The sequence below is a fragment of the Rhinopithecus roxellana genome, chromosome 12 (assembly GCF_007565055.1).
Source record: "Rhinopithecus roxellana isolate Shanxi Qingling chromosome 12, ASM756505v1, whole genome shotgun sequence".
In the NCBI taxonomy this organism is placed as follows: Eukaryota; Metazoa; Chordata; class Mammalia; order Primates; family Cercopithecidae; genus Rhinopithecus; species Rhinopithecus roxellana.
In genome coordinates this window covers 3637422-3661059 of record NC_044560.1, presented here as the reverse complement: position 1 = coordinate 3661059, position 23638 = coordinate 3637422, and the positions used below count along the sequence as shown (strand labels likewise).

The following is a 23638-nucleotide window of genomic DNA, read 5'->3' as shown; positions in this document are numbered from 1 at the left end:
GACCCAGAACTCTTTTTTTTTTTTTTTTTTGAGACAGAGTCTCGCTCTGTCGCCCAGGCTGGAGTGCAGTGGCACCATCTCCGCTCACTGCAAGCTCCGCCTCCCGGGTTCACGCCATTCTCCTGCCTCAGCCTCCCGAGTAGCTGGGACTACAGGCGCCCACCACCATGCCCGGCTAATTTTTTTTTCTTTTCTTTTTGTATTTTCAGTAGAGACAGGGTTTCACCATGTTAGCCAGGATGATCTTGATCTCCTGACCTTGTGATCCTTCCGCCTCGGCCTCCCAAAGTGCTGGGATTACAGGCGTGAGCCACTGCACCCGGCCTGACCCAGAACTCTTAAAGGGTCACAAGGGGGCTTTCAATCAGCAGAAAGGCAAAAGCGGGTGGTGAAGGAGCAGGGAAACAGATCAAAGGTATGCCCCAATCCTAGCCTTTTTATGTTCCCTTCAAATAATAAATTATTTTGTTTTATTCCAACTCAACCCCTTACTTTCTTAGAGGATAATACAATTCTTGATCAAATTTACCTTGCCTGTTTTAGTTCCCAGATTTAAATACCAGACAAAGAGTCTATGTAGGCTGGGTTTAAACATAGCTACTTTCTATTCACTATAAATAAATTATCACCAGTGTGAATCAATGTTAAGTGGAGGAACTGCAATAGAGAAACCAGAGGTGGCTGTCTCCAGACAGCATGTTCAGGCTTTCTGTACTTGCTTGTTTCCCTACAGTCTTGACCAATACTACCTATATGATCTTAAATTTCAAAAGTAGCAACTTCTACTCCTGAAATATATCTCTGTGGGGTATTATTGCGGGTTTACTTGCAGTTTAGAACTACACAGTACAGTAGTAGCTCATGGTTGTAATCCTAGCACTTTGGGAAGCCAAGGCAGGCAGATCGCTTGAGGTCAGGAGTTCCAGAACAGCCTGGCCAACATGGTGAAACTCCATCTCTACCAAAAATACAAAAATTAGCTGGGTATGGTGACACGCGCCTACAGTCCCAGCTACTCGGGAGAATCGCTTGAACCCAGGAGGTGGAGGATGCAGTGAGCTGAGATCGTGCCATTGCACACCAGCCTAGGCAACAGAAAGACTTTGTCTCAAAAAAAAAAAAAAAAAAAAGAAAAAAGAAACCATAACACCATAGACATGGAAACACCCAAAAGCCCTTGCTTATACATTTTAAAGCATTACGTATCATCTCAGCTACAAGGAAGTGAAAAAGTGAGGACATGAGGGGGATCTGTCTCTGAAGCATTATTTCCTTGGATCAACGTATACCTTCCCTCAAATCATGTGCCCCCAAACTCAGTATGGGACAAAGAAACAAACAGGAATTACCAACATATGGAAAGAGTCTAGGAAGGATGAGCTGCTACAGAATCAGCTATCCTGTCTCTGGGATCACAGCAAGATCCGGGAAGTCTAGATACTTTCATTCCTTTCCCAAAGTTTCCAGCAGCTCTCACTACCTTGCCAAGAGACATTGTAATTTCTTACCTTCAAATTCAAAGCTGCCAAGCGTTCGGAGGGCAAGAGTGATGCTGCCCACATCGCTGGCCTCAGGGAGGGTTGTGAGGCCAGGAGAGGCCAGCTGATGGGCCAGGCCCTTGGGCATGCCTGGGTGGCGGAGCGGTTTGTGCATAAGGACCAGGGACAGCATTTTCAGTAGCCCATCTTGAATGTCCTTCTTTAGCTGTGGAATCTGACGGCTCAGGTCGTAGAGCACTGCAGTGAGGGCAGGACTGAGGGGAAGGAAACAAGCCACGTAAGGGCTGGGCATATGACACTCAGTCTGTTCTTGGGAAGAAATAGCTTTCTCTCCCAGCAAGGGGATCAGGCCTCCGTTCTTCAGAGTAGAAAGGATATTATAAAATAAGAATAAACGTGTAAACTCTCTTGGCTTAGTCTCAGATATCCAAACAATCTGTGAGTTTCTGGTTCTCGTCACAAAAGACTTGCTCACTATAATTCAGCCACTACAGAAGACCAAGTCTCAACAAATGCTCTGGGAAGCAGATTTAAAACACTGTCCTTATTTTACAGATGAGAAGAAATTAGTTTAGGAAGCTTAAGCAACTTGCTCAATGATAATATACACAATATTTGCAAATATTTATTGAGTACTTCCTATATGCCAGGCATGGTGCTAAGAGTGACTATATCATGAACCCACAGCAACCCTAGACAATAGGAATTACTATTGTACCCACTTTTCAGATTAAAAGAAAAAAACGAGGCCAGGCACGGAGGCTCACACCTGTAATCCCAGCACTTTGGGAGGCTGAGGTAGGTGGATCACAAGGTCAGGAGATTGAGACCATCCTGGCTAACATGGTGAAACCCCATCTCTACCAAAAATACAAAGAATTAGCCAGGCGTGGTGGCAGGTGCCTGTAGTCCCAGCTACTCAGGACACTGAGGCAGAAGAATGGCGTGAGCCCAGGAGGCGGAGCTTGCAGTGAGCTGAGATCGCGCCACTGCACTCCAGCCTGGGCGACAGAGCAAGACTCCTCAAAAAAAAAAAAAAAAAAAGAGGCTCAGAGAAATTAAATAACTTAGTCAAGATCACATAACATGCTAGTGATGAAACTAGGATTCAGTACTAGCCTATGCGTTTAGTCTAAGCTATCCTGTCCATCCAATTGAAAGTGCAGACAACCACGCCTCACTCTTTTAACAGTCCCAACACTGGGGGCCAAGCCTCACATTGATATAGGGCAAGCTCAGGTTTCTGACACTCACCTTAGTCCTACTGCCAGCATGGGCTCCAGCAGCTCCTTGATATCCTGCTGGATGCTTGGCCCCATTGCTCGAGCCAGCATGCTGATGCAAGTGAAGACTGTGGCGTCCACCTGCATTGCCTTCTGCCTCCTGCAAAGAAACCAACAGTGGTTAGTTGAGACATCATGACATTCTTTAATGTCCCACCTCAGAATCACCTTGGGGCAAGGAGAACAGGTTACTCAGGCAGGGCTACCACAGATGGGTGTGCAAGCCGTCCACAGCACAGTTCAAAGGGGCCCATCACATCACAGTGACTGTAGATGTGTATGTTTCTACAAGAATCCAGCAGATGGCAGTAAAGTGTCTTAAGGAAGGGGCCCTTTTTCCGAATTCACACAGCTGTACCATATGGATTAGTGTGGTGCTCACCAAGATACTTACGTAGGAAGGGAGCTGAAAAATGTGTTCATCAGGGACAAGAAGGCAGTACACAGCCATCGTATGGAAAGAATCTTCTATGATGAGAATGCGGGGCTTTAGAATGGAGCCAGGCGCAGTAGCTCACACCTGTAATCCCAGCACTCTGAGAGGCTAAGGTGGGTAGATCACTTGAGGCCAGGAGTTCGAGACCAGCCTGGCCAACATGGTGAAACCTTGTGTCTACAAAAAAATACAATAATTAGCTGGGTGTGGTGGCACATGCCTGTAATCCCAGCTACTTGGGAGACTGAGGCAGGAGATTCGCTTGAACCCAAGAAGAGGAGGTTGCAGTGAGCCAAGATTGCACCACTGCACTCTGGCCTGGGCAACAAAGTGAGACTCTATCTCAAAAAAAAAAAAAAAAAAAAAAGAGAAGAATGAGTGGGGCATATTAATTCACCACAGCAATCTTCGCTAATAAACAGGGAAGTATAAAGACAACCCTGAGACAAAGGGTGAGGAACATCGACCCCCCGCCTTAGCGAAGACACCCTGGCCTCTCCATCTGGCAGGATGCTGAGGGAGTTTCTCATATTGTATTCCCCAGAAGGTTTAAAGAGGTGGAATAACGTATTTAACCTTAGGTCCCTAAGGTTAGGGAAAGATGACCCTTAGGTCCCTTCAGTTACAGTCGAGGATTCCTCTCTTTAGGTCTTATATCAAAATAAGACTTCTAAAAGCCAGAGAAAAAAGCAAAACTAGCAGATTTCCAGTAAATAATAACACTGAAAATAGCACTGACATCTCACGTGTTCTCAGGGTATTCAACCTCCCCAAATAGTTCATATATGTTATTTCATTTGGAAAAGCTTAGAATTCAACTGAGGAAGGGCTGTTCTTCATATGATTTGCTATACCCTGGAGTTTAATGATGCAAAAAATGGCTTAAGCTCTGTGGATCTGGGATAGAGCGTCCTTCCTCTCCAACCAAATGAAGTGGAAGGTGAAATCATAACAGAGGTGCTTACTTATGGGCGAAGTCCTTTGGAGGCAGGGCTGCTCGGATGATGTCCAGCACTCGAGGCAAATAGACCTTAAACTCAGACCTCACAGCCACAGAAAGTAGCCCCAGGGCTTGGAAGGCTGCTGTACGTTCCTTCTCCTTCTTGACACAGCTTAGGACATGGTTCATAGTATCTTGGAGGTACTGCGTATCTGAGTACAGAAAAGACAAAGTAGATAGCTCCAGGTCAGGGTTAGGGTCTATACATCAATAGTCAAAGGTGCTATAAAGCAATTCAGTTTAAGAATAAATTAAGAAAGCTGCCAGTGGCTCACGCCTGTAATCCCAACACTTTGGGAGGCCAAGGAGGGAGGATTGTTTGAGGCCAGGAGTTTGAAACAGCCTGGGCAACACAGCAAGACCCTGTCTCTACAAAAATAAAAATTAGCCAGGTGTGGTGGTGCACACCTGTAATCCCAGTTACTCGGGAGGCTGAGGCAGGAGGATCGCTTGAGCCCAGATGGTTGAGGCTGCAGAGAGGTGTGATCGTGTGCAGTGCTGCACTCAAGCCTGAGTGACAAAGCAAGACCCTGTCTCAGAAAACAAACAAACAAAAAAAAATCCAAAAAACGTAACAGGTTGCCAAAACAGTATCATGTAATTGTCTCTATTACTGTTACATTTTGATACAAGAATTACATGCTCTTGCTTAAGAAATATATGTCAAACATTGTTTAAAAACAGAAGATATAAACAATTTTACATTATAATGAAATTTGAAGTACAGTCATGGGCCAGGTGCAGTGTCTCACGCATGTAATCCCAGTACTTTGGGAGGCTGAGGAAGATCACTTGAGTCCAGGAGTTTGAGGCTGCACTGAGCCAAGAGCCATGCACTCCAGCCTGGGAGGCAGAATAAGACCCTGTCTCAGGGCCAGGCTGGTGGCTCATGCCTGTAATCCCAGCACTTTGGGACGCCAAGGTGGGTGGATCACCTGAGGTCAGGAGTTGGAGACCAGCCTGATCAACATAAAGAAACCCCATCTCTACTAAAAATACAAAATTAGTCGGGCACAGGGGTGCATGTCTGTAATCCTAGCTACTCGGGAGGCTGAGGCAGGAGAATCACTTAAACCCGGGAGACAGCGGTTGCGGTGAGCCGAGATCATGCCATTCCACTCCAGCCTGGGCAACAAGAGCAAAACTACATCTCATTAAAAAAAAAAAAAAAAAAAAAGGACCCTGTCTCAAACTAATAAAAACCCAGTACAGGGCCGGGCACAGTGGCTCACGCCTGTAATCCCAACACTTTGGGAGGCCGAGGTGGGTGGATGCCTGAGCTCAGGAGTTTGAGACCAGCCTGCACAACATGATGAAACCCCGTCTCTACTAAAATACAAAAAATCAGCCGGGCGTGGAGGCGTGTGCCTGTAGTCCCAGCTACTTGGGAGGCTGACGCAGGAGAATCGCTTGAACCCGGGAGGTGGAGGTTGCAGTGAGCCAAGATTGTGCCACTGCACTCCAGCCTGGGTGACAGAGCAAGACTCTGTCTCAGAAAAACAAAGAAACAAACAGTACAGTCTTGTGGCACTTAACAATGTTTATGTTAACAATGGACCACATATATGTGGTGGTCCCATAAGATTATAATACAGTATATTTTTGTGTATCTTTTCTATGTCTATGTTTAGATACACAAACATTTACCACGGTTTTACAGTTGCCTATTCATTACAGTAACACGCTGCACAAGCTGTAGCCCAGGAGCAATAGGCTATACCACAGAGCTAGGTGTAGAGTAGGCTATACTATCTGGGTTTATGTAAATATATTCTATGATGTTCATACAAGGATAAATTCTCCTAAGGACACATTTCTCAGAATGTATCCCCATCGTTAAGTAATATGACTGTAATACTGAACACTGTTTGCAATAAACAGGCCATTCTATTCAGCTTAGGCCTGGAAATCATTTTGCTATTACCTAGAGATTTTTGTGACAGTTATATTTAATAAAAGATTTAGTCTGTAATTTGGAAAGCCACATGTATATTTTCACTAAGTTTACATAAGCCAGTGTGCATGGGAAGGCGATTCTCGTACAATTCAAGCTAAAGTGTTATTTCTCCTCTGAAAGCTGGAATTTCCTGATTCTTGCTTCTTGTCTATTCCTTCTTCTCCATTGATGTTGGTCCCCAGTATAGGCACCAGTAGTACACATAAAGTAGGAGAGAAGGGAAAACCACACATCCCTTAGGAAGTTAGGGGTGTTGAAAGCTACCAGAACCACATTTAGACAGTGAATTAGACTCCTAAAGCAGCACGCATCATGACTGCATTTACTCTGAGAAATGTTTTCTCCCATGGCTTTTGCGGTCAAATGACAATGAGGCATGCTGGGGCTTGAAGACAGATGACCAAGGTGATACAACCCTAAAATAAGAGTGAGTCAACAAGAAAAACTAGGGGGATAGCATTTCGGCAGGAAATGGGCTAAAATCAAGAGTATAATTTCTTGGCAAGGCGCCACGGCTCATGTCTGTAATCCCAAGCACTGTGGGAGGCTGAGGCGGGAGAACTGCTTGAGCCCAGGAGTTCAAGACCAGCCTGGGCAACACAGTGAGACCCCATCTCTACAAAAAAAAAATTTTAAAAATCAGCCAGGTGTGGAGACTCATGCCTGTGGGCCTACCTACTTGGGAGGCTGAGGTGAGAGGATCGCTTGAGCTCAGTAGGTCATGGCTGCAGTGAGCTGTGACCGCCATCCCTGCACTTCAGCCTGGGAGACACAGCAAGACCCTGTCTCAAAAAAAAAACCCAAGACAGCATAATTTTCTTTTCTGGATTTAACACCCTGAGAGATTAGAAATCTGACTTCAGAGATTCCAGTCCAGTCTTGGGAGTATTTTTTGTATTTCTAAAGCTTATACCACTGAGAAGTTTAAGCAATAACTTCCAAACTGCAAGCTTTAAACAAATAGTACTTATGCAATGAAGCGAATACTTATAGGGGGTGCCCAGGCTGAATGTCACTGGCATATTTTAGCAAATTTAATAAAACAACTTTGACTAACCTTAAAAAAGAGAGCAACAACAATAACAAACACCCACATCAAAAGAAGAAATCTAGGGCCCTCCGAGCCTTTGTATCCTGCTGCTAGGCAGCCTTCTGAACTTACAAGGGTAACTTACAAGGGTAACATGCCAGACTTTCATCAAATTTGGCCTAGTTATTAGTTTCTTTTGAACCACAGACTTTTAATCCAAGATCATATAAAGCTCTACTGAACAGCAGCCTCCCTGGTCACTAAAAAAGAGAAAAGCTGCTGGGTGCCAGGCTGGAAGAATAGAAACTAACAAAATATGGGTGATTTTCCTTCTGTTATTTCTCACAGATTCAGTGGTTTTGTGTGGCTGATTGTCAAGTCCTCAACCAATACGTTCTACTTCTTTCGAGCAGTGTGTTTAACACCTGACCAGCTACATCTCTCCCGTGGTTTGTCTGGGCTGGGTGGCGTGAAGTGAGTCTGTGTGCCAGGGAACAGGGTCTGCTGAGGGCCAGGCTGGCCTTTTGCTTATGTTCCTGGCTCTCACTGGGTCCTGAATGCTTCACTAAGCACAGGCAATGAGCACCACGGTAAAGTGGGAAGACATGTTGTTCAAGACTGGGTGCCTGTGCTCAGCAAGTAGGGAGGTAAGACAAGGACATTAAGTATGAACAGGCAACTGGAACATTACAGATTTTATCTCTACCCTATTTCCAAAACAGATTTGAAGTAGCCTAAGGAGGCTGTAATAATATATAATGGTTTCCATTTATTAGGGCTAACTCTGGGCCAGGCACTACAGTAGGTGCTTAGGCATTAATGCTGCTCATCTTGGGAGGCAGAGATTGTTATTCTGATTTTACAAGTCAGGAAGCTGCAACCCAGGTAGGTAAAGTAATCTGTCCAAAACCTCATGGTTAAGGGCAGAGGTGGGGTTCATCTCAGGTCTGATGCCAAACCTTTCCATAGCTGAGGACTATGACGGAAGAAGGAAAGGACATTTACAGCTGGAGCAATCCAGGAAGGCTTCGTTGAGAAGTTGGAATCTGAGTTGGGCCAGGTTCAGGAGCCAGGGATTGATGCTGCCTGCAAGTGGTGAGGCAGCTTGGTGACCACCTCAGGGACAGAAGCAGGACAATCCCCAAACCCTCCCTCACAGAGCTTTGAAGTAGATACTGCACAGTAGCTACATCAAAACTGCCCGCCCTTTGGTCTCTTTTAAGTCTACTTGTGAACTTGTTGGCATCCATACATGAGAACTTGCTTGGCCGTAGAACTGCCTCTCTGCCTACTTGTTCTGATTGTTCCTATGTCTGCTGCCTCTGACATTAGTGGAAAACCTGAACTAAGTATCATTGAAATTGGACATGAGGCAAAGAAATCAGAGATTTGTTGGCACTGCTTCAAAGGAAAAGATATTTGGATTTTCTGGAATCACCTGTTCCCTGTTTAATTACCCTGAGATGGGTAATGATGTCTTCCATGGACATCCTCACCTGTGAAGGCAGAAGGTCGGAATGCAGCCAAGCGGGGCAACAAATTAAGGATTGTCATTTGGATCAGCGAGTTCTTGCTATTCCTGCATTTCAGCACCCACTGGCATACCTGAGAGAGGAAGGATAAAGGGTTGGCAGGGGAAAAGTGAGGTGTGGAGCTTGGGAAAAGAAGGAAATGGCCTCTCACCACCTACCTGATCAAATTTCTCCTCCATCAAGTCTCTGCAACACCGGCTCTCCACCAGGGTGGACTTAGCTGGGCTGGGGGAGGCCCCAAATCCCATGAGGCCTTGGTGAGAGCTGTACCCCAGCAGCCCCACCAAGGCATTTGACTGCTGGGGCTGTACAGCCTGGAAGCTGGTGAAGGGGGTAATGTGACGAGGTTTTGTTCCGAAGCCCATGAGATCTTTGCAGTACTTGTCGTGTACCAGCTGCTGCTGTGTGATTTCTTCCATTTCTTCCCTCAGACGCTATATATATAAGCAAAAAAAAAAAAAAAAAAATCATCTTTACTTATGACTGGCATTCAAACTGGGCACTGTGGAGTCTACAGACCATTACATTTGCCTAATCCCAAAATGCAACTACTTCCAAAGTGAAGGGTGGCCACTCTTCATGTTTAGGGTTACAATTTCCCCAGAACCTTGCAAGGAACCTGATTTTGTTCTAAGTTAGGCAGAAGAGCACCACCTACTGAAAATAAAGCAGCAGCAGAGGGCCGCCTTGCCAAGGGTTCTCACCTCCCAGGACTCCTCACTTGGTTTGGAAAGGCTGACTTGCATATTGCTGTGACTACTGACCTAGGCTACCGCAATGAGGCTTGCAAAGGTGATGGGAGGCCCCTGCCAGCATCCTGTTAAGGACTGTCTGATCTATTTCTTCCCCCCTGGAAACCCAGGTAAAAACTTAAGCAGGCCGGGCATGGTGGCCCATGCCTATAATCCCGGTAATTTGGGAGGCCGAGGTGGGTGGATCACCTGAGGTCAGGAGTTCAAGACCAGCTTGGCCAACGTGGTGAAACCCCATCTCCATTAAAAATACAAAACATTAGCTGGGCGTCGTGGCGCGTGCCTGTAGTCCTGGCTACTCGGGGGCTGAGGCAGGAGAATCGCTTGAACCCAGCAGGCAGAGGTTGCAGTGAGCCAAGATCGCACCATGGCAATCCAGCCTGGGCAATGAGAGAAATTCTGTCTCAAAAAAACAAAAAACAAAAACTTAACCAAGCAATTTTCTCAGAATCCTAGAAATCCACAGGTGGTGTGGAATAAGCTGACTGAGAACTCATGTCTATTCCCTTTACAAAGGGCTGCTTAATTACTCATCCTCAGCCAGAAGCAAGGGCTCACACCCGTAATCCCAGCACTTTGGGGGGCCGAGGAGGGCAGATTATGAGCTCAGGAATTCGAAACCAGTCTGACCAACATGGTGAAAACCTGTTTCTACTAAAAATACAAAAATTAGCTCATTTTGGTGGCACATGCCTATAATCCCAGCTACTCGGGAGCCTCAGGCAGTAGAACTGCTTGAACCCAGGAGGCGGAGGTTGCAGTGAGCTGAGATCACGCGAACTGTACTCCAGTCTGGGCAACAGAGCAAGACTCGATCTTGGGGCCGCAGGAGCAGGGTTGGGGAGTACTCATCCTCCAAGACTCCAAATTGAGAAAGAGACACAAGTTTTCCAAACTTCTAAACTTTTCTTGACACACGTATTTTCACTTTTCAGAAAATCTTATCCACTCGTCTTGTCAGTTACCAATGAGTCTTAAGCTGCTAAATCCAATGGTCAATTCTCAGTCCTCATCTTATTTGACTTATCTGCAGCATTTGATCCAACTGATACTTTCACCTCCTTGAAGCCATTTCTTCACTTGGCTTCTCAGACTCTAAACTCTCCTGGCTCTCCTCCTCCCTCCCTGGCTGTTCCTTCTCCATTCCCCTTGGTCCTCTTCATCTCCTGACCTCAGGTTCGCAGACCCCATCTCTTCTCCAACTATACTAGTTCCCTGACAATGCCCAAATCCATCCCCCTTGCCCAGACCTCTCCCCAGAACTATTCAGTATCTCCACTCAGGTGCCCAACAGGTCTCTAAGATAACAGGTTCAAAACCAAACTCCCAGCCTTCTCCCTCAAGCCTGCTCTTCCATTTCAGTCTTCCCACTGCAGCAAATGGCAACTTTATCCTCCTAATACTCAGGCCAAACACCTTGACACTTCTTCCTCTCCATCTACCTCCAAACCATCAGCAAATCCCAAATTCAGAATCCAGTTGCTTCTCGCAACTCCATAGCTCCCACTGTGGTCTGAGTCACAAATATCCCCCGCTAAGACTGTTGCAGTTCCCTCCTAACTGGATTCCTGGCTTTAGTCCTTGGCTCTTTAACAATCCATTCTCAACATACCGGCAAGAGTGATCCTTTTGAAATATGAGTTAAATGTCACTCCACTGCTCAAAGCCCACTTATAGCTTCCCGCTTCCCACACAAAGGCCCTATGTGGTATGCCCCTTCCTTCCCCTAGGTGTTCCTCTGACCCCATATCCCCACACACCTCTCCTGCTCACTCTGCTCAGCCATGGTAGGGGAGGTGCTACTCAGTATTTGCTGCTCCTTTGATACACCAGCACGCTCCTGCCTCAGGCCCACTGCCTACAATGCTCTTCCCCAGACACCTGCAAGGCTTTTTTCTAACCTCCTTCATGGCTGTACTCAAATGGCACCATGTTTTAAAATGTAATCCTTAATCTAGGCTAGCATTCTGTATTCCCCTTCCTTACTCTACTTTTCTCCATAGCTCTTATAACCATATGATATATAATAGGTTTTTATTTGTATATGATCTGTCTTCCCCTATAAGAATGGAATCTGTTTTGTTCACTGCTGGATTATTCTAGCTCTTAGGACACAGTGTAGCTGGCATATACTAGGTGCTCAATTAATATGTGTTGAATGAATGAACACATTGTGAAATTTTAATACCTTATATTTGGATAGTTTCTTTTTTCTTTTTTTTTTTTTTGGAGACGACGTCTCATTATGTTGCCCAGGCTGGTCTCAAACTCCTGAGCTCAAGTGATTCTCCCACCTCGGCCTCCCAGAATGCTTGGATTACAGGCATGAGCCACCACGCCCAGCCGTGGATAGTTTCTTTTTTTTTTTTTTTTTTTTTTTTTTGAGACGGAGTCTGGCTCTGTCGCCCAGGCTGGAGTGCAGTGGCCGGATCTCAGCTCACTGCAAGCTCCGCTTCCCAGGTTGACGCCATTCTCCTGCCTCAGCCTCCCGAGTAGCTGGGACTACAGGCGCCCGCCAGCTCGCCCAGCTAGTTTTTTGTGTTTTTAGTAGAGACGGGGTTTCACCGTGTTTGCCAGGATGGTCTCGATCTCCTGACCTCGTGATCCACCCGTCTCGGCCTCCCAAAGTGCTGGGATTACAGGCTTGAGCCACCGCGCCCGGCCGGATAGTTTCTTATAATTTACAAACCACCTTCACAAGAACTATTTCACTTAAATCTGACAACCACTCTATGAGCTAGGTGATACTGTTCTGTTTTAATGGGAGGAAACAAAGATCTCAGAGCCACCCAGATTACAATGGAAAACATCATATTAAACTCAGGAGGGAAAATCTGAAGGTTACCACTTACAGAACACCCACTATGTATCAGGTGCTGTGCTGGACACTTCACATACATAGTCATCCCCTTGGTATCCATGGGGGTTGGTTGCATGACCCACTGTAGATACCAAAATCTGCAGATGCTCAAGTCCCTCAGATAAAGTAGCATAGCATTTGCATATAACCTATGTATAGCCTCCCACATACTTTAAATCATCTCTATGCTAGTTATAATACCTAATACAATATAAATGCTACGTAAATATTTGTTGCACTGTATTTTTAAAAATTTGTATTATCTTTAAATTGTCGTATTTTTTCTTTGATTTTTTTTTTTTCTTTTTAAAAAGTTAAAAAATTTTTTTTCGTAGAGACACGGTCTCACCATCTTTTGCCCAGGCTCGTCTCAAACTCCTGGGCTCAAGAGATCTTCCCACTTCAGCCTCCCAAAGTGCTGAAATTGCAGGTGTGGGCCACTGCACCCAGCTCTGGGTATTTGTGAACCATTACTAGTTGAATCCAGATGTAGAACTCATGGATATAGAAGGCCAACATCATTTAGAAACCGTACAAGAACCCAATGAGGTAGGTAAGAGCTCCCGTCCAAAGGCAGAAAAATGAGGTTAAACAGGTAATCTGCCTGAGTCACACAGTCAACAGAGCGGTGGGGATCTGAAGCCAGACTCCTCCTGCTTCTGCAAACTGCTGCATGCGCTGCTTCCACATCTGGGCACAGCTATTATCTAACAAGCACTGTGTCTATTATAAGCAGGAATCCCCGGGGCAAAATTTCACAGCTTGTTTTCTACAGCCAGTCTCACAGATGGAGTTTTACCTCCCAAATATATCCTCAATCAACTACTTCTCAGTATCTGTGCCACCATTCTTAGTCAAAGCCACCACTGTCACTCATCCAGACTACTGTAATAGCTTTGTCTGGCAGCCGTGAGAATGCAACCTCCAACTACAAGGCGCATAACCAAAGGCCCCAGCTGCTGCTCTGAAACCCATCACTAAGTTTGTGGCAATGCCACCCATTGCTCCCAGTCAATGACAGAACACAGTAGGGATGCTAAGGCTGTCCTGCTCCTGGGAGACACAGACCTCTCTGACGGCCAACTTTGGCTTGAGGACCCTGCAGTGGCCCTGCATAGTAGGCTAGGACACTTCTAGCCGTATTTTACCCTCTTGCTTACTCAGGGTCAGATGTACATTGTGGTCTGATGGTTCTCCCAGCTCCCTCCCCATATTCTCTTGAAGGCTATTTCTGTAATAAAATCCATGTACTTTTAAACCCACCTCCTCAAGTCAACACATCTCCTAGTTGGTCTCCCTGCTTTCATTCCTCCCTTTCCCCACAGTTTTTCCTATAAGCAGTCAGTGATTGTTAGAAACGCACGACATCACATTCTTTGCCTGTGTGCACACTTCCAATGTCTACCCCACAAAAGCTCGTGTTTACTGTGAACTGCAGGCCTATTAATTTGGCCCCTCCTTCCCTCTCCCTTGCTCCCGGTACACCAGCCATACTTCCCTTCCGTTTCATCAGTGTCTCACACTCTTCTGCCTCAAAGCCTCAGCCTGGAACACAACTCCCTGGCCTGCTGCAAGGTAGCTCCTTTGTATCATGTGGACCCCCCTCAAATAACACCACCTCAGAGAGGACCTTCCTCGACCCTCCACTCACCCCATCCCGGTCACTCTCTATCCTACTCTTCTTTAACTTTCTTCATAGAACTTACTGCTATCTGAAATTATTTTATTTACTTATTTATGTTTCCTACCACAAAAAGTCAGCTCCGTGAGGACATGGATCTCGCCTTGCCTTACTCACAGAATGGTACATGGGGAGCCTGGACTCCCCTCTGCCATGGCTTCTCACCTCTCCCTCCATGCTGCTGATTCGGACCAGCTCATTAAGGATCAGCAAGGCTCCATGGATCCGATCATCCCGATTCATGCCCTTCTCTTTGGCCAAGGTCTCATCAAACCCCTTCTCTGCTTCTTCAAATGTGTGCTATGTAAAGAGACAGGGTGCCTTCATTAGAGACAGAGTACAAACCCAGAAAGAATATAGGCCCATCCCATCTACACTGGGGGTTCTGAGGTGTTACCATGCCTGCTCAGTGCCTTGTGCCAGTTATCGACAAAACTGATCAATCTCTTTTATTTAATTCAGCTTCAATTCCCTTTTTTTTTTTTGAGACGGAGTCTTGCTTTGTTGTCCAGGCTGGAGTGCAGTGGTGCAATCTCGGCTCTCCACAATCTCCACCTCCTGGGTTCAAGTGATTCTCCTGCCTCAGTCCCCCCGAGTAGCTGGGATTACAGGCACACACCACCACGTCTGGCTAATTTTTGTATTTTGAGTAGAGATAGGGCTTCACCATATTAACCAGGCTGGTCTCAAACTCCTGACCTCAAGTGATCCACCCACCTCAGCCTCCCAAAGTGCTGTGATAACAGGTGCGAGCCACCACGCCTGGCCCCAGCTTCAATTCTCATAATAAGCCTTTGAGGAAGATACCATCATCATCTCTATTTAACAGCTAAAAACAGACTCAAAGAATTTAAGTGACTTGTCCAAGATAACACAGCAAAGGCAAGACTGGAACCCAGGTCTCTCAATCCCATGTTCAGAGCTCTTTTTCTAACATAAGACTCACTGATAAGTTCCCCCTGCAGCAGTAATCAGCACAGACCTCATGATACTAGAACAGAGAGAACTGGCACTTTCTAAATTGGTATCATTTGTATCGCACTGATTTTAAGACACCTATTTTTCCATATTTTAACATCTCTGAAAAGAGATGTCTTTTTTTTTTGAGACAGAGTCTCACTTTGTTGCCAAGGCTGGAGTGCAGTGGTGTGATCATGACTCACTGCAGCCTTGATCTCTCGGGCTCAAGAAGTTCTCCCGCCTCAGCCTCTCAAATAGCTGGGACCACAGGCGTGTAACACGAGGCCCAGTTAATTTTTTCATTTTTTATAGAGATGGGGTCCCACATGCTGCCCAGGCTGGTCTCAAACTCCTGAGCTCAAGCAATCCTTCTGCCTTGGCCTCCCAAAGTGTTGGGATTACAGGCATGAGAATCCGGCTGAGATGTCTTATAATTATTGATAAGAAGAAGGTACAAAGTCAGCCGGGCACAGTGGCTCATGCCTGTAATCCCAGCACTTTGGGAGGCTGAGGCGGGTGGATCATGAGGTCAAGAGATTGAGACCATCCTGGCCAACACAGAGAAATCCCATCTCTACTGAAAATACAAAAATTAGCTGGGCGTAATGGCACATGCCTGTAGTCCCAGGTACTCGGGAGGCTGAGGCAGGAGAATCACTTGAACCCAGGAGGCAGAGGATGCAGTGAGCCAAAAACGCACCACTGAACTCCAGTCTGGTGACTGAGCAAGACCCAGACTCAAAAAAAAAAAAAAAAAAAAAAAAAAAGAGGTACCAAGTCACAGTTTAAGTGGCATATTTGCATTCTTAGTCATACATAAAATAATAGTGTGGCAATCCATAGATGTTTGCTCTAAAAAAATGCAATAAAGTAACTATTGATTCATACTGAGCATAAAAAATTCACTGGAGGCCAGGCACGGTAGTTCATGCCTGTAATCCTAGCACTTTGGGAGGCCAAGGCAGATGGATCACCTGAGGTTGGGAATTCGAGACCAGCCTGGTCAACATGGCAAAACCCTGTTTCCATTATGAAAATTAGCTAGGCGTGGTGGTACACGCCTGTAGTCCCAGCTATTTGGGAGCCTAAGGTGGGAGAATCGCTTGAACCCAAGAGGCGGAGGTTGCGATGAGCTGAGATTGCGCAACTGCACTTCAGCCTTGGCAATCCATCTCAAAAAAAAAAAAAAATTCATTTGAGACCAAAATAAAAACTGATTCTTGCTCCATGGCAAGGGCCTGTGGCTGCCCCTTAGGCCAGGTGATTCTCTATGTAGACGTGCTTTCCCAGTGTTGGGAATAGATCCATCTCCTCACCCTGTACCACTGAGGCTTCTGCATCTCCTTCGGCTCACGCTGGGTGGTGAGAATCAAACAGGCACGAAGGGCGGCCACAGCTCCCTCACGGATGGCCTGTTTGGGGTCCCACACGGCCACAAAAATGTTGTCAAAGAAGGGCTGCACTTGCTGGAAGAAGAAGGTAGGGACGCTGATGGCCAGCTCACGGAGAACCAGGACCTGGAGAAAAAGACAAACTGAGAACTCTCGTCGGTACCAGTGTTTTGTTCTCTCAGGAGTACGGTCTTTTATCATCTTAGAGCCATACACACTAGGAACAGAGAAGGCTTGCTCACTCTTCAGCTAGGAAATTCTGGGGACAGAGGAAGGAAAGCAAATTTGATTAAACATCTCAGTGTTCATTATCCTAGGTTGTTTACAAACACAGAATGCTTGCAATGTTTGAATATAAGCTCTGGAAGCGCAGATGTGTTTTATGCTTTCTATATCACTATATTAATAGCACAGAACTCTACCTGGAATATTGTAGGTATGTAGTAAATACTTATTGAATGGATAATCCTGTTTAATGTTTAATATTGTTGTTATTTTTATCTGACAGAGGAAGAAACTGAAGGTCAGAAGCTGCCCCAGGTTACAGAGTTAGGTAGGAAGTTATAAAGCCAAGACTTGAGCCAGGGTCCAAGTGTTGTCCTTCTCCTGGTACCATGCTCCCTCTTCACAGTACTGCCTCCTCTGAAGGGCAGCGGACTGGAAAGCACATGGCTGATGCTTCTGATCCCCACCACACCATTGCTAGATTCTCTCTTAAGGACGGACTCTACCCCATCTCACAGCCTGGAATCCTAGCCCTTCTAACCAGCCTTTTTCAGGGATGAGCCTCAGAAGGAAGCAAAAGACCCCACCATGACACCATCGCTCCCCAAGCCTGGCTGTGCTCCTCCCTGCAGGCACTCACAGCTGCGTGTCTCCGGCCCTCATTGCGGTCAGCACCCAGCCATTCCAGGGCTCGCTTCACCTCAAATTCCACATACTCAGCGGTGAAAGTGTCTCCTGCCATGGCAAGGCGGCCGATGGCCTTGGATGCCATTTCCATGACAACTGGGTCATTGGAGGGGAGGAGGTTCCGAAGATAGTTGGCAAATCTGCCAATTCGGGTGGCATTCCCACCTTCCACTCCTATGAGGCTGGCTGGAAGAGAGGAAGGCAAAAGGTAATGATGGGGCATAGGCTGACCAGGAAAGTACACAGACTTCAACTAAAAGCTGGCAAGTGCTGGCCAGGTGCAGTGGCTGAAGCCTGTAATCCTACCACTTTGGGAGGCCAAGGTGGGCGGATTGCCTGAGCTCAGGAGTTCGAGACCAGCCTGGGCAATGTGGTGAAACCCCATCTCTACTAAAATACTACAACAACAACAACAAAAAATCAGTCGGGCGTGGCAGCATGCGCCTGTAGTCCTGGCTACTTGGTAAGCTGAGGCAAGAGAATTGCTTGAACCCGGGAGGCGGAGGTTGCAGTGAGCCGACATTGCGCCATTGCACTCCAGCCTGGGTGACAGAGCAAGACTCTGTCTCAGGAAAAAAAAAAGAAAAAAAAAAAACTGGCAAGTGATCCCTCCATTCTACTTTGAGTACATTTCTAGAGGGCAAGGACACAATTTTTATTTTAACCCAGATATTTAATACTTGTGCCAGAAATATTTACATACAGCAAAATAATCTCATGCTAGTATAACTTTCCCCCCAGCCCCCCCAAAAGGGAAAGCAACTGAGACTGGATAATAATTCACAGGACTGATGACCAGTCCTTAGAAGTTAAAAATGACCTGCCTGGCCAGGTGTGGTGGCTCACACCTGTAATCCCAGCACTCTGGGAGGCCAAAGTGGGCAGATCACTCGAGGTCAGGAGTTCGAGACCAGCCTGCCTAACATGGTGAAACCCTGTCTCTACTAAAAATACAAACATTAGCCGGGCATGGTGGCAGGTGCCTGTAATCCCAGCTACTCTGGAGGCTGAGGCACGAAAATCGTTTGAACCCAGGAGGTGGAGGTTGCAGTGAGCCAAGATTGCACCACTGCACTCCAGCCTGGGCAAGAGTAAGATTCCATCTCAAAAAAAAAGAGACTTGCCTTTTATTAACTATACCGATTCCACTTTTCCATTCGTGAGCCCCACTATGCAAAACCCTGCTCTACTGAGGAACCAGAGCCCACAAAAGGCAACATGAAGGAGGGGAAAGAAAGCTGGCTTCCAGTCTCAGCTCTGGTAAACTGTCTGAAAAGTCACTCAATGGTTCTGAGACTCCACCTCCACATCTTAAAATACGTTTTTCCTGTGGCCCAGGACTGTTGCTAGAATTAAAAGCCACAGGCTTCTTAAATTTCATTAAGCAAATATGAACTAGCATCCAGTAAGTGGCAGACACAGGGTGCAATGGGCACAAAGGTGAGTGTGTTGTTTTCGTGACCAGAGATTCTGTCCTTACCTATGGCCAAGATGCCACCTTTCCTCTCATTGGCATCTGAGCTGGAAACCAATTCAAAAATGTGATGGTTCAGCTGGTCATAGAAGCGAGTAGACTCCTCTTGACTCATCTGCAAAAGAAGATATAATCAGAACAACTTCTAGTAATTCTCTGACTGTGGTGGTGGGAGTGGGCTGGCATCTAAAGATTAGATCCTGAGAGGCAGGCAGTATAGTTCAAACCAAAGAAGACAAGCTACTGCCCACTTCTACAGGATTACACTGTAGAGCACCTGAACTTGCAATCGTCTGATTATTTAACAAGTATTTATTGGGTATCTACTCTGTGGCAGAAAATGTTCTGTCCTAGGTTCTTTCTAGTACCAGGGATACAAGGATAAACAAGATACTGTCTCTGACCTCAAGTCTGGTCTCTATTTAGAAAGTCTCTAGTTCTCTGGCCGGGCGCGGTGGCTCAAGCCTGTAATCCCAGCACTTTGGGAGGCCGAGACGGGTGGATCACGAGGTCAGGAGATCGAGACCATCCGGGCTAACACAGTGAAACCCCGTCTCTACTAAAAAATACAAAAAACTAGCCGGGCGAGGTGGCGGGCGCCTGTGGTCCCAGCTGCTCGGGAGGCTGAGGCAGGAGAATGGCGTAAACCCGGGAGGCGGAGCTTGTAGTGAGCTGAGATCCGGCCACTGCACTCCAGCCTGGGAGACAGAGCGAGACTCCGTCTCAAAAAAAAAAAAAAAAAAAAAAAAAAAAAAAAAAAAAAAAAAAAGAAAGTCTCTAGTTCTCAACTCTCCAAACCCATCCCAATCACTGTTATCAGACAGAAAGCATTTGAGGGTGTGGTATGTGGTAAGGAAAAAAGAAAAAGCTAAAAGAAACAGCTAAGTCTATTCTGGCCCCTAAAATGTGACCACAAACAAGAAAAATGCCACAGAAATGTGCAACTGCTGCAAAAGAACCTGCATGTTTTATGGATGTGAGAGGTTGAGTGCCTTTCTAAAATGATCTGTTTTCCAAATCCTCGCTTAGCTGTCCAAAAAAAATCTAAACCAGTGATGATACATTTAGCCCAAACATCCCACAATGACTGGCCCCCAAATCACAGAAGCACCTCTCGGAGTTCCATGGTGACATAGTGTTGGAGCTCCTTGGCGGCTTTGGCCCTGGTCTCCTCATTCCGGCTCTTCAGGCCACTGGCAAACTGCTGTAGAACACTCACATTGCTAGATGTGGTGGCAGCGGTGGTGGCGGCGGCAGGTCCGGTTCCAAGCATTTTGCCCTGAGGTTCTTTAGAGAGAAGTTTCCTTTAATATTCTGGACAAGAAAGTATGGTGATAAATTTACTTATGGCCCTGGTCATCCAACACAGATCTCCCCTGAGCCCTTGTCAGGCAGGGGATTCTAAAAAGATTGACAGATTTATTGAGGAACATTTAGAAAGCCTAGATTCATTAAACAATGACTGATGTTTAAAAGAGGCAGTGTGGTAGGGAGGGTCAAATTGCGGGCTATGGGAGCTAGCCTACTTGGGTTTGAATCCTTGGGTTATATACCTTGAGCAGTTTGGGAGGCCGAGTCAGGAGGACCACCTGAGGTCAGGAGTTCGAAACCAGCCTGGCCAACATGGTGAAATCCCATCTCTACTAAAAATACAAAAATTAGCTGGGCGTGGTGGCATGTGCCACCCGGGAGGCTGAGGCAGGAGAATCACTTGAACCTGGGAGGTGGAGGTTGCCCTGAGCCAAGATCCTGCCACTCCACTGTCTCAAAACAAAAACAAACGAAAACAAAAACAAGGTTATACACCTTGAGAAAGACACTAAAAATGTCTGTTTCTTCAACTACAGTAGGAAGATAATAGTACCTAGTTCATGGGTTGACGTGAGGACTAAATGAGTTAATACATGTCAAAAAGTGTTTAAAACACTGCAGGGCATAAACTGAGTTCTTAATAATTGTTAGCTATTATTATTACTGCTACTACTATGTACATGGCACAGTGCCAGGTAACAAATGTGGGGAGGTAGGGAAAGAATTAAAAATGATTAAGACTGCCCCTTTCCTCAAGTTCAGTCTAAAAAGAGAGATTATTATTCTACAGCAGCATTTTCTAATGGAAATAAAGGCCAGGCACAGTGCCTCGCGCCTGTAATCCCAGCACTTTGGGAGGCCAAGGCAGGCAGATCACCTGAGGTCAGGAGTTTGAGACCAGCCTGGGGAATATGGTGAAACCCTGTCTCTACCAAAAATACAAAATTAGCCAGGCATAGCAGTGCATGCCTGTAATCCCAGCTACTTGGGAGGTTGAGGCAGGAGAATCACTTGAACCCAGGAGGCGGAGCTGGCAGTGAGCCAAGATTGCGCCATTGCACTGCAGCCTGGGCAACAAGAGCAAAACTCCATCCCAATTGAAAAAAAAAAAAAAAAGAGGAAATACAGTGATCCACAAATGTAATTTTAAAGCTGCTGGTAGCCATATTTTAAAAGATGAAAAGAAACAGGTGAAATTAATTACTTAAACCAATATATCCAAAATATCATTTCAACATGTTATCAATATTTAAAAAATTGATAGTGTCCATTTTTTTTTGTAGCGAGTCTTCAAAATCTAATGCGCATTTTACACTTACGACAATGTCAATTTGGACTAGTCACTTTTATTTATTTTTTGAGACGGAGTCTCGCTCTGTCACCCAGGCTGGAGTACAGTGGCCTGATCTCGGCGCACTGCAACCTCCACCTCCTGGGTTCAAATGATTCTCCTGCCTCAGCTTCCCAAGTAGCTGTGACTATATATGTGCAGCACCACGCCTGGCTAATTTTTTTTGTATTTTTAGTAGAGATGGGGTTTCATCATGTTGGCTACGCTGGTCTCAAATTCCTGACCTCAGGTGATCCGCCCGCCTTGGCGTCCCAAAGTGCTGGGATTACAGGTGTGAGCCACCTGGACTAGTCACATTTCAAGTGCTCTACAGCCACATGTGGCTGGTGGTTCTTGTACTGCACAATGCAGTTCTACAGGGGACTAACACTTCAAATGTAAGCTAAAAGAAACCAATTAGTTTCTGAGATCATTCCTTCATTCCTCAATTATGCCCACACTGCTATGGGTGTAACATACACCTATCCTAAGTATGTTCAGCTTATGCTACAAAACCAATTTCTCAAAATTCTTATATTTGAACCAATTTGTAAGGCACAGAGGAAAAACCAGGGAATAATTGGTTTTGAAAAGCTTTCAAATACTCCAGTGCCAAGAAGAAGAATGCAGAAAGAAATGTCATCCTTTAGAGGAGAAGAAACTTAAGAATACCTACTAAGAAAACTATTCCAGTTTGTATGTATGTGTGTGTGTATGAAAGAGGGGAAGGAGGCTGGCAAGGAAAGGCTCAGGAAAGAACCAGTGTATCTTCATATGGTCTGAGGCCCACAGGCCATCTGCTCCAGGCTGAATTCAATTAAACTTAGGATATCTGAAGTCAAATATCCTAAGGGTCTTGATAGGGCTTAAGTAAGTTAAAATTGGATGGGAGAAACAGGGATGGGGCTGGGGGAGAAGGCGAGAGGATGTACCCCAACGATGTAACCGAGCTCAGTTTCGGTGACTGGGTCTCTGAGAAGTGTCCACGGTGGAGGATAAGGGGCTGACACGGACGCTGGTGTTCCCTGGGGCAGAGATACGACATTTTTGTACGTGGCTCAGAAGAAAGGGTGACTGTAACGGGCAAAAGACCCAAAGGGCAGTACCAGAGCTGATGGGCCGGCCTTCGGGCGGACGTACCGCGGGCCGAAGGGTGCAGGGGTCTCTTGGGGGTCCCGGGGAGGTGGGCGTTGCCTCGAGGGGTGGGACTCAAGGGCTCAGACGGTGCCCAGGTCGTGGGGCCGGCAGTGTGGGGACCCCACGTCCCAGACGGGCGGCTTCCCCGGCCCCACCACGGGCAAGTTGGCCGTGGGTCTGGACATTACGCCGCCTTAGAGGGGTCGTTTCAGGCCCTAGACTCACCATGCGGCTTCGGCCAAGGCCTCAGCTGCCGCCGCCAGCACCGGTACCGCCGCCTCAGGCCCCCTGCCCCACCGCCCGCCTTCCCTGCTGTCCTCTAAACCGGGAGCGAGGGAAGGAGGGTTCCTAGCCCTGAGGGCCAATCGACAAGTACAGGAAGAAGATGGACTGAAAAACAGGCCAATAGTAATGAAGAAGAAGTGAAGCTTCAGGACCCGGCTTCTCCAGGGGGCGGGGACTATTCAAATAGACAAACCACGCGGCCAGTGGCAGGTGAAAACAGGCTTGGGTCCACTCGGGAGAACCAATCGGTCGTGAGTTGACCTCAGTCACTTCCACACACACATCCGGTGCGGCGCTGCTAGGATTCCCCTCTGCATCCGGGCTGTGAACTCAGGGAGTCCGCTGTCTGGGTACCTCCGGATCGCACCAGGAGCGGCCAGCAAAGGTTCGCGACCCCTCCCCGTGTAATTCTGAGAGGAGAGTGTGAGCAATGCTGGCGCCCAGGAATTACTGCATGAAAAGACGTTTCGGGCTAGCGCTCTTTATGGATCCTGTGATTTCTCTTTTGTTACATTTAATAAGCATTTGAAAATGTTTTTAATTAGATTTTCTCACTTTCCCAAAATTATCCAATTCAGGATCACTCCAGAGAAACCATAGCCAAGTTTTAACCAAAAGAGCTACTCATAAATAAAAATTTTCAAAGCAACATTATTTTTTTTAAATCCTTTCAAAAAATCAATAGCTGGCCCGGCGCGGTGGCTCACGCCCGTAATCCCAGCACTTTGGGAGGCCGAGGCGGGCGGATCACTTAAGGTCAGGAGGAGTCGAGACCAGCCTGGCCAACATGGTGAAACGCCCCCCGCTT

General features: G+C 46.5%; 1 protein-coding gene across 3 annotated transcripts in view; it reads right to left on the bottom strand.

Annotated features, from left to right (window-relative positions):
- MTOR (mechanistic target of rapamycin kinase) overlaps positions 1-23638 on the bottom strand; it is a 162218-nt gene that overhangs the window by 128350 nt on the left and 10230 nt on the right. Inside the window, exons 1-11 of one of the 3 annotated variants that reach the window (XM_010353522.2) lie at positions 22771-22882; positions 19879-20054; positions 18774-18882; positions 17247-17479; positions 16307-16507; positions 14196-14330; positions 8896-9171; positions 8702-8810; positions 4184-4370; positions 2754-2882; positions 1509-1753 (exon numbers count right to left, since the gene is read on the bottom strand). In XM_010353522.2, coding sequence (XP_010351824.1) covers positions 1509-1753; positions 2754-2882; positions 4184-4370; positions 8702-8810; positions 8896-9171; positions 14196-14330; positions 16307-16507; positions 17247-17479; positions 18774-18882; positions 19879-20040 — 1786 coding nt within the window. In that variant the 5' untranslated portion in view covers positions 20041-20054; positions 22771-22882. Of the gene's footprint in view, positions 1-1508; positions 1754-2753; positions 2883-4183; positions 4371-8701; positions 8811-8895; positions 9172-14195; positions 14331-16306; positions 16508-17246; positions 17480-18773; positions 18883-19878; positions 20055-22770; positions 22883-23638 lie in introns of those variants that run through there. The other 2 variants (XM_030912982.1, XM_030912983.1) reach the window with 2 other exon arrangements.